The 15,414-nt window shown below is 41.4% G+C and overlaps 1 protein-coding gene across 1 annotated transcript in view; it reads right to left on the reverse strand.

Moving 5' to 3' along the window:
* Window positions 1-15,414, reverse strand: part of fstl1b (follistatin-like 1b) — a 108,435-nt gene that overhangs the window by 7,345 nt on the left and 85,676 nt on the right. Inside the window, exons 7-10 of the mRNA XM_060833616.1 lie at window positions 10,490-10,608; window positions 8,903-9,015; window positions 3,708-3,818; window positions 2,149-2,252 (exon numbers count right to left, since the gene is read on the reverse strand). Coding sequence (XP_060689599.1) covers window positions 2,149-2,252; window positions 3,708-3,818; window positions 8,903-9,015; window positions 10,490-10,608 — 447 coding nt within the window. The remainder of the gene's footprint in view (window positions 1-2,148; window positions 2,253-3,707; window positions 3,819-8,902; window positions 9,016-10,489; window positions 10,609-15,414) is intronic.

A 15,414-nucleotide genomic window follows, 5' to 3' on the forward strand; every position in this document is an offset into this window, starting at 1 on the left:
CAAGTGATTGAGGATACTAATGAATTCTTATCCTTTATTAGGAGAGGAATTGAACAAAACAGGAAGGAGACTATTCTTCAGTTATGCAGGGCATTTGTGAGACCACATCTTGAAGACTGTGGGCAGTTCTGGCCTCTTTATCTAAAGAGCAACACCAATGTTTTGGAGGTAGTTCAGAGGAGGTTTGCTGGATTGATACCTGGAAGTAAGATAGATTGGAAAGGCTGGATTCATTTCCACCAGACTTAAGGAGCGTGAGCGGTTATTCAATTGAAATTCATAAGACCCTGAACAGTCTTTCAGCAGGATGGGTGTGGAGAAATGTTTCCTCTTGGGGGCAAGTTCAGAACTGAGGATACAGTTTTAAAATTAGGGGTAACATTTAGGTCTGAGATGAGAGGAATTTATTTTCTCTGAGAGTTGAGTGCATTTGGAACTGTGTGCCTCAGTAGCTGGTGAAGGATTGATACCTAAATATTTTTAAGGCTGTGGTCGATTGATTCCTTGCCCAACAAGAGTCTAAGATTCAAGATTAGAGTGGTGCTGGAAATGCACAGCAGGTCATTGCATCCGAAAAGCAGGAAAATCCACGTTTCGGCCAGGAGCCTTTCATCAGGAACCTCTCAAAGAATCTAAGGCTGTTAGGAATGGATAGGAATGTGGAATTTGGATTACAAACAGAGCTTACTGAATGGTGGAGCAGGCTTGAAAGATTTAATGACCTATTCTCCTCCACTGTACTCCCTGTATGATAATATATCATTTCTTGGTAGAGAGACCAAAACTGCAAACAATACCAAGTGTAATCTCATAAATATCATGTCCAACTGCTGTAAGACATCCCTACTTCTGAATTAAAATCCTCTTGCAATGAAGGCCAATATACCACTTGCCTTCTAAATTGCTTGCTGCACCTTTCACTGACTGGTTTACAAGGATACCTTTGTACACATCCACATTTCACAATATATCAGAGTTGAATTAATATGCTTTCATTCTGTTTTTCAACCTGAAGTATCTAACTTGGCATTTAGCCATGTTGCACTGCATCTCCTATGAGTTTACCTACTCACTCAACTTGTCAAAATCAACTTGAAGCCCCCTTGCCTCCTTCTCACAACTAACAAGCCAGCCCAGATCACTCAACAGGTCAGCATCATCCCTCAGTCTCCCTCTGTTTAACTAGTATTCTGCTTTTATGTTCCTCCTGCCAAAGTGGGTAACCTCACATTTTCTTAAATTATACTCCACATACCAACTTTTGGCCCAGTCAATCTGTATATTTCCCCTTTCAGACACTCAATGACCTCTTTCTAACTTCCTGCCCTTCCTACCTTTGAATCAACAAAAGTAGCTACTACAGAGTCCAACTTATCCAAAATACTTATATAAATTGTAAATAGCTGCAGACTCTCAGTAGTTAGAGTTTGCCACCTTGAACATATGAAAACAGGAATTAGGAGCGGAAGGAGTTGGCCACTGGGCCCATTTGCCATTCAATAAAACCACTGCTGATCTGATTAGTCCACTTTCCTGCTACGGCAAAAACCTTTTGCACACCTCCTTACTTATTAAGAATCGATCTACCTTTGTCTTAAAATTATTAAAATACATGCTTCACCAAAAAGCAGTGAAAGCAGAATTCCAAAGACTCACATCCTTCACAATAAGGTATTTCCCCTCACCTCAGTCTTGCATGGAAGTCCCTGTATTTTTAAACATTCTAGATTCTCCCATCAGAGGAACCATTCTTTCTACATGCACCCGGCAAGATGTCTCAGGATTTTATATGTCTCAATCATGTTGCCTCTGGCCCTGCAAAACCCCAGCAAATACAAATCTTAACTATCCAAACTTGTGCACAGATAAAAATCAGATTTTGATCTATGTAAAGTATTTCCATTTTAGTTTAATTATCTTGGCAACATAATGTCTCACATTGACAAATATCAATTGGTAATTGCATTGGGACAGTTTAGTCACAGACCTGGAATGGTCTGGCAAATCTATACCTCAGACCTTACGCAGTGCGAATAGAATTGGAGGCATGTTTAGAGAAAATTAACATTCCCTGAGTGGATGACAGATGAACATCCACCTGTCACCCAGGAAGCCTGCCCATCAGTCTCAGACTGCTGCTTTACTAACCTGATGCTTGTTGAGCTCGTGAACGTACTTTGTCCACTCCTCTTCAGTCATCTCATCATCGGCAGTAGTTTGTGGCTGCTCCTCAGGAACATCCTTATTTTTATCTTCATTGAGAAAGTCAATGAAGAAATTATAAGGCACAGGAAAAAAAATGACAAAGGAACGAGTGAATCATGTATAAAAAAGGAAATTAAAGAAAAAAAATACAGTAATGGGGAAAAAAGTAACAGATTCTACAAGAAGCATAGGTTTTACAATTGTAATACCTACTATCTCAGAGTTAACTAATGGCAAGTCTGTGCCATAACAACCCATCAACAACTAACAGATTAGTCAGGTTATCATCCATTTCAGACATCTTATGGCCTAAGTAGGTTGTAGTTAGGTATGACGAGAGGCAAAAACATCTTGACATTTTACAGCTGATTCGGTATTTTTGAGGTGTTGTCCCTGTTATAATATATAGGAAATCACTGAATCCTACAGTACAGAAGGAAGCCATTAAATCTACTGTGTCTGTTCCAGCTCCTGAAAGAGATGCCCAGCTAATCCCATTCTCCAGTTAGTCCCTTTAACTGTGTTTCTCTCACTCCACAGATGCTGACAGACCTGCTGAATTTCTCCAGCATTCATCCTCAGTTTAAATGTTTTTCTTCCAGCCATTAAAAATGTGTTTGGCTTTTTGGTCAGTGTCTGGGTGCATCATGAATTTATTCTTGGAAATGCTCAGGTACCCTAATGCCCAGACACACAATTAAACAACAGCTCCTTCCATCCCACTCCCTGTCTCACTCTACTTCCAAACTCAGTTAAAGTGTTCTTTGCCTGGAACCGCACAGCTCTGTGGATTGTCATTTATTTTTGCTTTTATATCGTAGTCCTTATGAACCTTCAGGTATCCATATGTTTAGTGGGAGTATATAAACAGTGCCTTTGTTCAAAAATAATCATCTCAAACACCAAACAAAAAATAATTTTACACCCTAGTGCTCTGAAATGTTGTGGAAAACGTTAAATGTTGCTCTGCTTGGATTTCCTCTTACTGCTTTACTAGGTCATTTTTAATTACACAGAAAAGAACATGGGCAGCAGATACATGGGAACACCACCCAATTTCCTTTCCAATTCACACACCGGTTTAACTTGGGAACTACTTTACTCTTCCTTCACAATCGTGGAGTCAAATTCTTGAAACACCCTCCCTCAAAATCTTCTGGATACACCTATTTTTGCAGCAGTTCAAGAATTGACTCACCATCGTTTTCTAAAAGGTACATTAGTGACACCGACATCCCGTGACTAATTAAAAAAAAACTTATTGGGATCTGCACTCATTAATTGTCAATATTTGCCCTAAAGAGCTTGTATTTCACTTTCTCCAAAGCAATTCATTGTTCCCTTATCTACCTGAAGCTAGGTACCGTAGGCATGTCTTGGTTCTGAATGCAGATACATACACGTAAGGAGGAATGCAGCAAATTGACACCACCTTTCCCCTACTGGAAAATCCTGGAAGAGAACAATGTCAATATTGTTTCTAGGTTAACATTTTAACTTACCATCACAGGTCATGGCAGTACACACCCAATTGCCACAAGCACAGACGCATCGGTTACACTCCACTGTAGTCTCTGCTCCATCCTCATAGGTTTCATCTTCCAAGGCACATTCTATGACACAACAAAGGAAGGTCATTTTTATTTCAGTATCAGATAACTTGTTTCAAGCAAGAAATTAGCAGCAACGAGTCCTAAGCTTGTCAGATGCACTTATGAGTGGCTGTAGCAATCTACTTATGTTGGGTATAACTGGGGTGTAAAATTAAACCCCCATATTGTCTACAGTTGAGAAAGAAACCTATGAACAGGATTTCAATGCTCTGCACGATATGGTATGGACATTCTCTAGTTCTGCTTCTGAAGGGAGGAGTCCAGATTTTACTCTCAGGCTTTCAAGATGAAACTTCAATCTTTCTGCAGTTTCCAAAACATACACTCCACCGGTTTTGCCTGGGACCTTTGCCTTTTCAAAGCAATTTTTGATGCAATTTGGATGCAACCTCATGTTTGGGGATGGATGACGTTGGCCTGTTGATGGGAGGGGACCAGGCTGGGACACAGGGGTGAGGCACAAATTTCCCATAGTGCAGCATTACCACATTCTGTGGAAGGAGGCACCTGTCCAGAGACACAGATTCCAATGGGTTTAAGAACAAAGAACGAGTGGGGAACATTGAGGGCATTGCACAGCACAAGTAGGTAGGAGGAGTTAAAGTTTACAAGAGAATAAACACCACATCTGGCTGTAGATGCAGTACATGTGAGATGTATGAGGTTCCTTTACAGTGGCACTTGTTATGTCGCGGAACAGTTCGTGGTGGGGATTTAGACTTAATGGCTAAGCAAACATTTATTGCCAACCCCAAAATTGCCTCCGAGAAGTGGGTGGTCAGCTGCCTTCTTGAACTGCTGCAATCCATTTGTTGTAGATCAAATCCACAATACTGTTAGGAAGGGATTTCCAGGAATGTGATCCATTGACATTGAAGAAACAGTGATACATCTCCAAATCAGAATGATGAGTGACTTGGAAGGGAACTTTCAGGTCATTGTGTATCTGCTGTTGTTGTCCTCCTAGACATTAGTGGTCACAGGTTTGGAAGGTGTTATCTAAGAACCCTAGCAAGTTGTGTAGTGCAGCTTGCACATGTTTGACCACATTCTTGCACATGTTTGACCTGATGCCATAAGACTTTGTTGAATCCAGAAGTAAATGTTGAGAACTCCCAGGGCAACTCCCAACTGTAACCCATTGTGCCACCACCTCTACTGGGCCTGTCCTGCAAGGGATCATGATGACATTGTCTATGCATGGTCTGTAAGGTATGTTTCTGTGAGTCTGGCTAGATCAGGTTGTTGCTTGACTAGTTGGTGAGACAGTCCTCCTAATTTTAGCATTGTTATTTCTAGTGACTGGGTTGAACCAGTTTTGTCCACCCAGTTTCATTCCCTTTTTGAGGTGTTTTTAGTAGTTTGATACAATTAAGTGGCCTGGTCGGCCATTTCAGGGTACAGTCAAAAATCAACTACATTGTTGTGGGTCCCACAGCATTCCCCAGATTACTAGTCCAGTAACCACATGACTGCACCATCGCCTCCCCTGGGAGAAGAGCTGCAATCACTGAACAGGGCTATTTCACAGGTGGCAGACTGACAGGGGCAACACACCTGAGGCAGGGGCATCCATACATGTTGGAGGAATCTCATTGGCCTCAGATTCCAAGGCCCCTCAGCCTGGTACTCCATCTGCTGGCCAGGTCCAAACAAGGATGGCTGCCTACCCCTGCACATGACAGGTAGTGCAGTCATAAGGAGAGTTCCAATGGGTCCCTCCATAAAAACACTGACTGCCACAGTCACACAGGCTACCCTGATCCATAGCTATCTCCAGAATAAGCCAGGCACAATAGGAGTGTCTGAGAGCAGAGAACACATCATGTACTTTACTAATTGGGTCACTGTGGTGTTTAAATAAGTTGAGTAGAGTGAAATAATAAACATGTGTAAAGTTAAACAACAACCTTTATCTGTGCAAAATGTTACCTATTTACACTATTATTACAAAATACCAGACTTTCCACATGGCCAAAGGTCTTTTAATATCTCATCCACCACCACACCCAGTTAGCCTTGATCAATCCGCACGTTTGCTTGCAGCATGTTATAATGATTTTGCTTGTGTCTCAAGCATGCCTCAGTGCCTTTCAGCCCAGGCTTCACTATCTATGAAGGTTCCTATTATGTGACACACTTATGTCAGAAGATCTTGATTCACTATGGCGTTCCTACATAGATTCCTCATGGCCTCTATGGCAACGTTGCCTTGTCCATCTCTGGGGCCCTTACTATTGAACTTTATCCACACTCTCCTCATCCACATGGAATTCCTCCTCCTCCTCCTTCACCTGCTGCTCCTCACTGGAGGAGAGACTTCTTTTCTCAGCTTCTTTAAGCCCAGCACCAAATCCCTCCTCAGAACCCAGAGCTAAGATGTGCAGCGTGAGGTAGGCTGCAATGATCTGTATTCCAGTGTAATTAATGTCCTTGTGAGTAGAGGCCTAGCATTGTACCTTCTCTGGGGTTGTCTTTGTGGTAATGGAAGAGTGGGAGATGCCAGAGTTTGAGGGAATAACTTTAGTTCCATCCATGCATACAAAGGGGGTTTCAGTCAAAATGTTCAAGCTGACCAGGTTCCCTTAGGATCACCTGTGTATGTGATATAGTGTCTATCTGGATTGAGAAACTGTGCCAGTTTGGCCTGGCTGACTTGATGGATACATCTGTATGCTGCTGACTTAAGTTACAGAGAAATTACAAAGGCTGCAAGGCCTTTGAACTATTTTTTCTGTGGTCCCAGACATCATTAGACTTGATTTGCAGAAAAACAACCAAGTTCTACACTTTGCGAGCCAATTCCTATCTCCAAGAGCAGAGAAATAATGGCACAATGAATGTGAAGCAGAAGTACAGTTAAAACTTGTGTTTCTCGAGTAGTATAGAGTGATATTGTATTGGTAGCAGCAGAAACAAAACAGCATCTTTACATCTCAAACCTTTCATTATTAAGTATGGCATCTTGTCAGCAAACTTCTTAACCTCCCCTACAGGCCAGGGCATCAAGTTTAAATCTGAAGTTTTATGAATAAACTGGACAAGAATTTATGTGTTGTGGTTTTGTTCGCCGAGCTGGGAATTTGTGTTGCAGACGTTTCATCCCCTGTCTAGGTGACATCCTCAGTGCTTGGGAGCCTCCTGTGAAGCGCTTCTGTGATGTTTTCTCCAGCATTTATAGTGATTTGTACCTGCTGCTTCCGGTTGTCAGTTCCAGCTGTCCACTGCCGTGGCCGGTATATTGGGTCCAGGTCGATGTGCTTGTTGATTGTATCAGTGGGTGAGTGCCATGCCTCCAGGAATTCCCTGGCTGTTCTCTGTTTGGCTTGCCCTATAATAGTAGTGTTGTCCCAGTCAAACCCATGTTGCTTGTCATCCGCATGTGTGGCTACTAAGGATAGCTGGTCGTGTCATTTCGTGGCTAGTTGGTGTTCATGGATGCGGATCGTTAGCTGTCTTCCTGTTTGTCCTATGTAGTGTTTTGTGCAGTCCTTGCACGGTATTTTGTATACTACATTGGTTTTGCTCATGCACAAGCCAAACAGAGAACAGCCAGGGAATTCCTAGAGGCATGGCACTCATCCACAGATTCGATCAATAAGCACATCGACCTGGACCCAATATACCGGCCACGGCAGCGGACAGCTGGAACTGACAACCAGAAGCAGCAGGTACAAATCACTATAAATGCCGGAGGAAACATCACAGAAGCGCTTCACAGGAGGCTCCCAAGCACTGAGGATGTCACCTAGACAGGGGATGAAACGTCTGCAACACAAATTCCCAGTGCGGCAAACAGAACCACAACAACGAGCACCCGAGCTACAAATCTTCTCCCAAACTTTGAAGAATTTATATATTCTTATCTAGCTCCATCTAGAGGCTGTGATGGATATAGCTTTGGATAAATTTAAGAACTCAGAAGGGGAACTCTAATTTAAAATTGCTGCGAAAAAGCAGTTCTAGCAATTTTGTCGTTTTTGTTCTCCGTCTTCTACCATTCTCTCAATTCTCACAGACCTCATATATTTCTCTCTTTCAGCCAAGAAAGCTGACCAGCCTGTCCCACAGGTGGTTGTGCCCCTGATACTATATGATCAGCTGACAGTAGTTATTACTGTACTGGGAAAAACTGGAAATATGTGAAATAAATCAATTTTAATGATAGGCCGTGCCATGGGTATAAACCACAGAAAGTCACCAGAGAAAGGTCACTTAAGTGACAGGCAGGAAATGACATCAAATTCTGAAATAGAATGAGCGCTGGCTTTGAACACTTTCAGAAAGGCTTCAATTTAAAAGACTGTATTTAGAAGGATATCATTCCGAGTGTTTTGTCAAGTGCTCAGCTGCTCTATAACATTAAGCACATTGCATTGAGTGGATAGAAACTAAAGTCTCACCACAAGCGAGAGCAAAATAATCCAAACATGCTCCACAGATCCACTCTGTTTTTGGCAACAACTCTTTCAACTTGCCCACTTTGCGGAGAGTGTGGGCAGTCCAAGTTGAAAGTGAGTAAAAAGAATATGTACCCTTCACTGGATGGCAACATTTAAAATCAAAGCAAGTCCAAACCTCTAAATGTTGAATCCTTTTGCTTTTCAGTTCCTCACTTAAAAATCTTGCAGCTGACTTTTTCTTTTGATATGACTAAAAAGTAACCTCTGTAGCTCTTCTGACCACTGATAGGATAATACATACACTCAACTTGATACTGAACCCTAGAGAAAAGTCCCAGATTTGAATATTCCTCTATATTCACTAATGGGAGAATGGGAAGCTGCCAACAATGATTTCAAAACTCTGTCGTGTTAGAAAGGGACTAAATTACATAGAATTGCTGCTCCTCACATCCAGAAAAATGTTCCTTATTAGCTATCAGATCAGCACAAACAGGGCTGGTTGCTAAAAGTACAACAAACTCAAAGCCCAACCTATGTCCTGCAGACAACTATCCTGAAATCAGGAATTACACAATATAGAGATAATAAAGTGAGGAAGCTAGAAAGCAGGGTGATTTCAACAATAAACAGCTGAATATTCTGTACATTCGGTATAACGTAATGTCAGTTTATACTTACTTTTCTCAGGTGGGACAAAGCCAGGGTTCAGGCAGTTCAAAAACTCATTGAAGCTGAGTTTCCAGTCAGCATTCTCATCAGAAAGCTCAATCAGTGCATCCACACAGAGGCCCCTACGAAGAAAAGGCATGGCTCAGTCCATGTTAGAAGATAACCCAAACTATTCCTTCAAATTTAACATTCATCCACCAACATTTAATTTTGAAACATAAATTTCCCAAATTAAAAAAAATCCATGAACAATGAAAGAAAGAATCTGTGGGTCTTTGATCTAATATTGGCTCATGGGATTTGCTATTGCTTATTTTGTCAGTGTGCTTTTACAGAAGGTTGGCACAGCTACATTGCAACTCCATCTGGATCGGGACAGGAGTGACGATTTCTTTGGTGGTGGGCTCTTAGTGCTGCTGTGTGTGGTGTCACTGGCTAGAATTTACCTAACCTAGGTGCCATCTGTGGATCAAAGTGGTAAGGAAACTTTCTAGCTGGGGGTTCCTTCCCCCAGCTGTGCTCTTTCACACACTGGATACCACCATATTTGTGGAAGCACACATTGTGCCACAAACAAGCATCTGGGCAAAGGTAGTGACATTTTGGAACCTATCCTTTGCAGTTCTGAAATATGTGGACATAGTTCTGCCACATTCCACGCAATTCACAATTTTTGAAGTCTACTTCGCACAGCAAATTCTCAGTTACTGTGCAAAGCTGAAATTGTATAGGATTACGGTTCTTTTTAAATAATTGAACGTGGGAGAAGTAGCTCTGGTTCCGACATTCTGTGATTGAATGCATCCCCACAGATATGGGGTTGGAATAGCCTGGTTGTATTATCACTAGATTATTAATCCAGAAATTCAGCTAATGTTCTGGGGACCTCAGTTCGAATCCCACCAAAGGTGGAATTTGCATTCAGTAAAGAACCTGTTTCCACACACTGCGTAATCTAATCTAATCTAATCTAATCTAATCTAAGGGTCTAATGGTCATCGAACCAGCCAATTGTCAGTAAAACCCATCTGGATTCATTGATATCCTTTAGGGGAGGACTTCTGCTGTCCTTACCTGGTCTGGCCCACACACATCTCCAGATCCACAGTAATGTGCTTGACTCTTAACAATCAGGGATGGACAATACATACTGGCTTAGCCAGAGACACTCACATCCCATGGGTGAACGAAGAGAAAATGATTCCAACTGGAAGCTCGCAACCTCCAAAGGAAAGGATTTGTTTTTGTGTTGTGGTGTTACACATTCTATAATAATTCTGAGGATAGAATACGATAGGTTGCTCTCTACGTGGCATTCTTCAATGGCATCAATAATGAAGATGGTGCGTGGGCTGCTACCTGCACAATCTGCCCAGAGGGAATTTGCATACAGCAGCTTCTAAAGATACTCCACACACAAAATGGTATTGTTAAAAATGCTAGTTTTAGCTTTTTTCCTCCTCTGTCATTCACTGCCATGTGGCTCAATCTCTTCCAATCTTTTCAAACTCTCCGATAACTCCAGTCAAATCATTTACTCTACCATAAAGTCAGAGAGTCCATTAGGCGCAACATTTCCCCGGCTTTGTTCCTCACCGAAGAAGTCTAGTGTCCTCCTGCTCAGTGTATGAGGTAATGTTGATAACAGTCTCATTGTGTTCTACGAATTTCAGGAACTCATTAGAATCTAGGTAGGAGTCACCATCATCATAACTCTGTCAGGAAAGAAATTAAAATTCTTGCCATTATTTTCAAATATCAGATCATTTAGACACAAATCTAGGTAAGTTAGATATGCCAAGGCAGAATATCCGTAGGCTTTCCATAACATCTTCCATAACTCTGGAACACATAAACTATCCATGAATCTGCTGAAGTTTCAAATAGACCGTCAGAAGAACCTTCGCAGAAGTAAATGCTGTTACAATGGGATTTCAAGACACTTAGGTGTCCACAAACCAAGCAATATTCCATAATTTACTCACGCAAAACACTTTTAGTCAGCAAGCACATAGCTTAAAACTGTCACAAATTTCGAGGCCTCATTTCATTGAAGTTTGGCTGAACTGAGAGATGAAAGTAGTCATAAGCATTTTAAATCTGTTGTTTTCAGGCAGTGAGGATACCTCCCTTTAGTAGCACACCAGGGTTTCTGCTCATCTGAGAAACGCATATACCCCCTGCACCCTGAAGAAATTTCTTCTAGGCACAAAAAGGCTGGCTTTGAAGGTCAAGGCACAGCTTTAAAGGGACTTGACAATTTAATGAGGTTGCAGAGAAACTGGCCAAAAGCTACCAATGTATATTCTGTTGGCTCCCTAATGTATCCATTTGAAGTACTTGACGTGTTGTGCTCGGCCCAGTAACACTAGTTTTCCTGAGATGGTCTAATATTTATGTAGTATCCAGTATGGACATACAAGGGAAAACTAAAGACAGAGATTTGGAGGCCTAACAGATAACTGAGGCAGCTGGTGCAATGCAGGAAGTAGTGTTTAGAAAATGATTTTTGGAGAGGCAGAGCTCAGGTGCAGTAGCTGTACATAGAATTTGCTTCCACTTAGAAAGCATCTATGACAGCACAGGAACAAGCGGAGGAAGATCTGCAGAAACCCTGGCCAAGTCCCAAGTTTGAGGAGACAGAAGCCACCTGGAAATTCAATCTCATTAATTTCTCATTAAAACATTCAGTTTTTTTTATTCCAAACCCCATATTTCTATTATTTGTTTCAATGATTTATCTACCTTCAAAGAAATTGCATGCCAATTCCCTTAATTTAAATTCATACTGCACTTCTGCCAATAACTTGAGTGCTAAAGAATAAATGACAGTTATAGATCATATTAAACAATCAGACCCAGCTTACAACAAAATTCCCAGGCACCAACTTCCTTATGTTAGTAACTTAAAATGAAAGGTCTCTTTGTACTAAAAATTCTTCAAGCTCACTAACTTCTGCTGAATTCCTTTACTTGGATACCTAAAATTCTAAAGACCAAGAAAGAGAACGTGACCTCCGAGGCCAAAATCCAGTGCAATACTGTTGAAAACAGAACAGCAAAACAATACCCTATCCCAAAATAATGGAGGAGAAAACAGTGAGCATAGGAATTTGAAGTGAAGCAGGAACCAAATATAAACCGAGACCTTACTGACTACTACAATATTACTGCCACAATGTTGATTGTTTCCGACATATTCATCATCCATGTTCACTCTCATACAAACATTAAAACCTCAAGCTTTGCATCTCATACATACTCATGTCCAGATTGTCACCTTCAAGATGTAATACAAAACACAAGATTTTGAAAGGCATGAATATTCCAATGTCCCAAAGCCATACAAGAACTTTGTCACACAGGTTTTATTATAGCAAAAGTACATGTTTTCCTTTTCCCTTAGTAAAGATTTCTCCTTCTCTGCGGTTGCCGAGGCTCTTGACAGAATTCATTCAATTTCCCAGACATGTGCTGTCAGTCCTTCCTCTTCCTCTCAGAAAGATAGCTGGATTCCTTTTGTTCTCTCCATTCATCTCCCAGTTTCCAGATCCAACAGGACATGACAATTTCCTTGTGTGTGACCTATTTGCAGAACTTGTCCACTCTTCTCCTATGCTTCATTTCCCTGCTATGCTGATCCAGAGACATTAATGTTGTAGTTACCCTGACCTGTTACTGCTTTGTAGGGACATGTTCCCAAATCGTCTCTAATTCCTCAAGGGATGCAGCAAAGCCTCTGCTAAATCCATGAACAGCTCCAATAACACTACAGTATTTCTAGTGACAGAAGATATTTAAACAATTTTATTTGCAAGTTGGATGTCTGTATTTTTAAAGTATTACTAGGGCTGGTCCCATTCTGCAGCTGAATGCTTGATCTTTGAGTGATGAATGAATTCGTTGGATGGACCTGCATGATCCGAGCTTGGAAAATTGACTTCAAAATGGCTGGCTGGGATGTAACAGTTCTTTAGAATTATTCAGTTGCTCCTGGCACTTGCAGAGGATGCCTGAGTGAGTGCCCTTCTCAACATGGATTTTGAGCCACAAGGGAACTAACTGATGGGAAGCGGGTCCTGGAGGGTCATGATTTACGGAGGCACTGCTTCAGGAATCCTAAAGATGAACTTCTCACTTTGAGAAGACAAACATTGGTCAAACACAGACAGAATGGCAGATTTGGAGAGATGGAGCATGAGTGACTGCTTTGACATCAAGGCTGCATTTGACCAAGGATCCCTAGCAAAACTTCAGTCAATGGGAATCACATAAAATCCTCAAATGGTTGGAGTCATTCCTGACACAAGTGAAGGTGGTGCTGGTGGTTATGGAAGATCAGTTATCTCAGTTCCAGGACATCCCTGCAGATGTTCCTCAGAGTATTTTCTAATCAACCTTTACAGAGCAGGTGGGACTTGAACCTGGGCCTCCTGGCTCAGAGGTAGGGACACTGTGCCACAAGAGCCCTTAGTTCTTCATGATAATATCCTTGACAAAAATTCAATTTCAGCTGCTTCATCAATGATCTTCCCACCATTATAAGGTCAGAGGCAGGGATGTTCACCAATGATCATGCAATGTTCAGCACCATTCCTCAGATAGTACAGCAGTCCATGTCCAGGTTTGGAATGAGAAACAGGGGCTCGAGAGCCTGACAATGACCATCTCTAACAACAGAGAATCTAACCATTGCCCTTTGTTGTTCAATGGCATTACCATAACTGAGTTTCTCACCAGACATACTGAGAGTTACCACTTACCAGAAACAACTGGACCAGTCATATAAATACTATGGCCACAATACCAGGTCAGAGTGATACCATCCAGGACAAAACAGCCTCCTTAATTGGCACTCCATCTAACACCCTCAACATTTACTCCTTTTGTCGACATACCACAACAGTTGTGTGTGCCACCTACAAGATGCATGACAGTATCTCACCAAGGCTTCTTCATTAGCACCTTCCAAACCAGTGACCATCACTGTCTATAAGGACAAGGGCAGCAGATGTATGTGAGTACGACCACCACCTATAAGTTCCCCTCGAAACCAGAGACTTCCTAACAGCACTGTGAGTATCCCTACAAACCAGAGACTTCAACCATCAAAGGACAGCTCACCATCACCTTCTGCAGAACAATTAGGTAAGAAAAACAAATGCTGGCCCAGCTAGGGACATCCAGGTCCTGGGAATGAATAAAAAAAGCAGTGCAATTAACATATGAACACATTTGACAGTTCAGGTAGAAATCCACCCATCTTTTCTCTTACATTTGACTGATCTATTGTATACAGCCATTAATTATTGTTTTAAAAGCTTCCAACATTCACACAAAAAAGGTACAGATGTCACTGAAGTCCTCTAAAATTTCATGCATTATTGAACTGGGAGGTTATATTTAGCAGGTCTCTACAAATATTTGTAGATGCACCACAGAAAGCACCCTAGCTGGATGCATCACAGAATGGTATGGCAACTGCTCTTCCCAGGATCGGAGAGTTGTGAACACAGCCCAGTTCATCACGCAAACCAACCTCCCATCCACAGACCTCATCTATCCATCCTGCTGAATCAGGAAAGCAACCAACATAATTAAAGATCCCTTCCAGCCCAGTTATTCACTCTTCTACCCTCTTCCATCAGGCAGATGATATTAATGTTTTTATACATGTACAGATTCAAGAATAGCTTCTTCCTTGCTGTTATCAGGCTTTTGAAGGGACCCTTATTTAATGATAATGTCAATCTCTCTCTGCACCTCGTTGGTAGCTGTAAAATTGTATTCTGCACTCTATTCTGTTACCCTGATGTGCTTGTATAGTACGAACTGCCTGTTTGATGAAAGGCAATACTTTTCACTGTACCTTGGTACACATGACAGTAATAAATCAAACCAAAATCTTAAGCATGTAACCAAGCTTATCAGATGTATTTAGCTAAACCTTGCCAACAATGAAAGCTTTGCTTGTGGGGGCCTTTCACTGCACATTAAGTGTATCAACAGATGTCTGTAACATGGCTAAGATAATGATCAATCTTGCTTCTTGGATAACAATATCACATTGTGATTTTCACAGAACATAACCTCTATGCCATTTCTCAAGTAACAATAGTATCTAAAGTATTAAAACCAGGATAGACTGAGTCGACAATAAAATTAATTTTCTGTCAATACTATTTCAGCATAGATCTGAGTAAACTTTGAGAGAAATACAAAGAAAGAAAAAATGGAAAGATGCCAGGAAAATGGGTGGAGGCAGGGAAGAGGTATCTGTGATTCTGGGAGAAAGACAGGGACAGCATCACATGGGAAATGCTAAAAAGGTCTACAGGCCCTTTTTGCACTTTACTCCACTGGGGAAAATACAGGAGGTAATTCTTACAAATTAACATTCCTAATGCAATGCAGAGTATATTCTGCATTCTGGGACATGGAAGTTAGCATGTTTCATCTGACTGAGTGGATGAAATTAATGAGCACAAAATCAAACACCTCAATTCTTGTTACACGTTTCG

This window comes from Hemiscyllium ocellatum, chromosome 12 (genome assembly GCF_020745735.1).
Source record: "Hemiscyllium ocellatum isolate sHemOce1 chromosome 12, sHemOce1.pat.X.cur, whole genome shotgun sequence".
NCBI classification, from domain to species: domain Eukaryota; kingdom Metazoa; phylum Chordata; class Chondrichthyes; order Orectolobiformes; family Hemiscylliidae; genus Hemiscyllium; species Hemiscyllium ocellatum.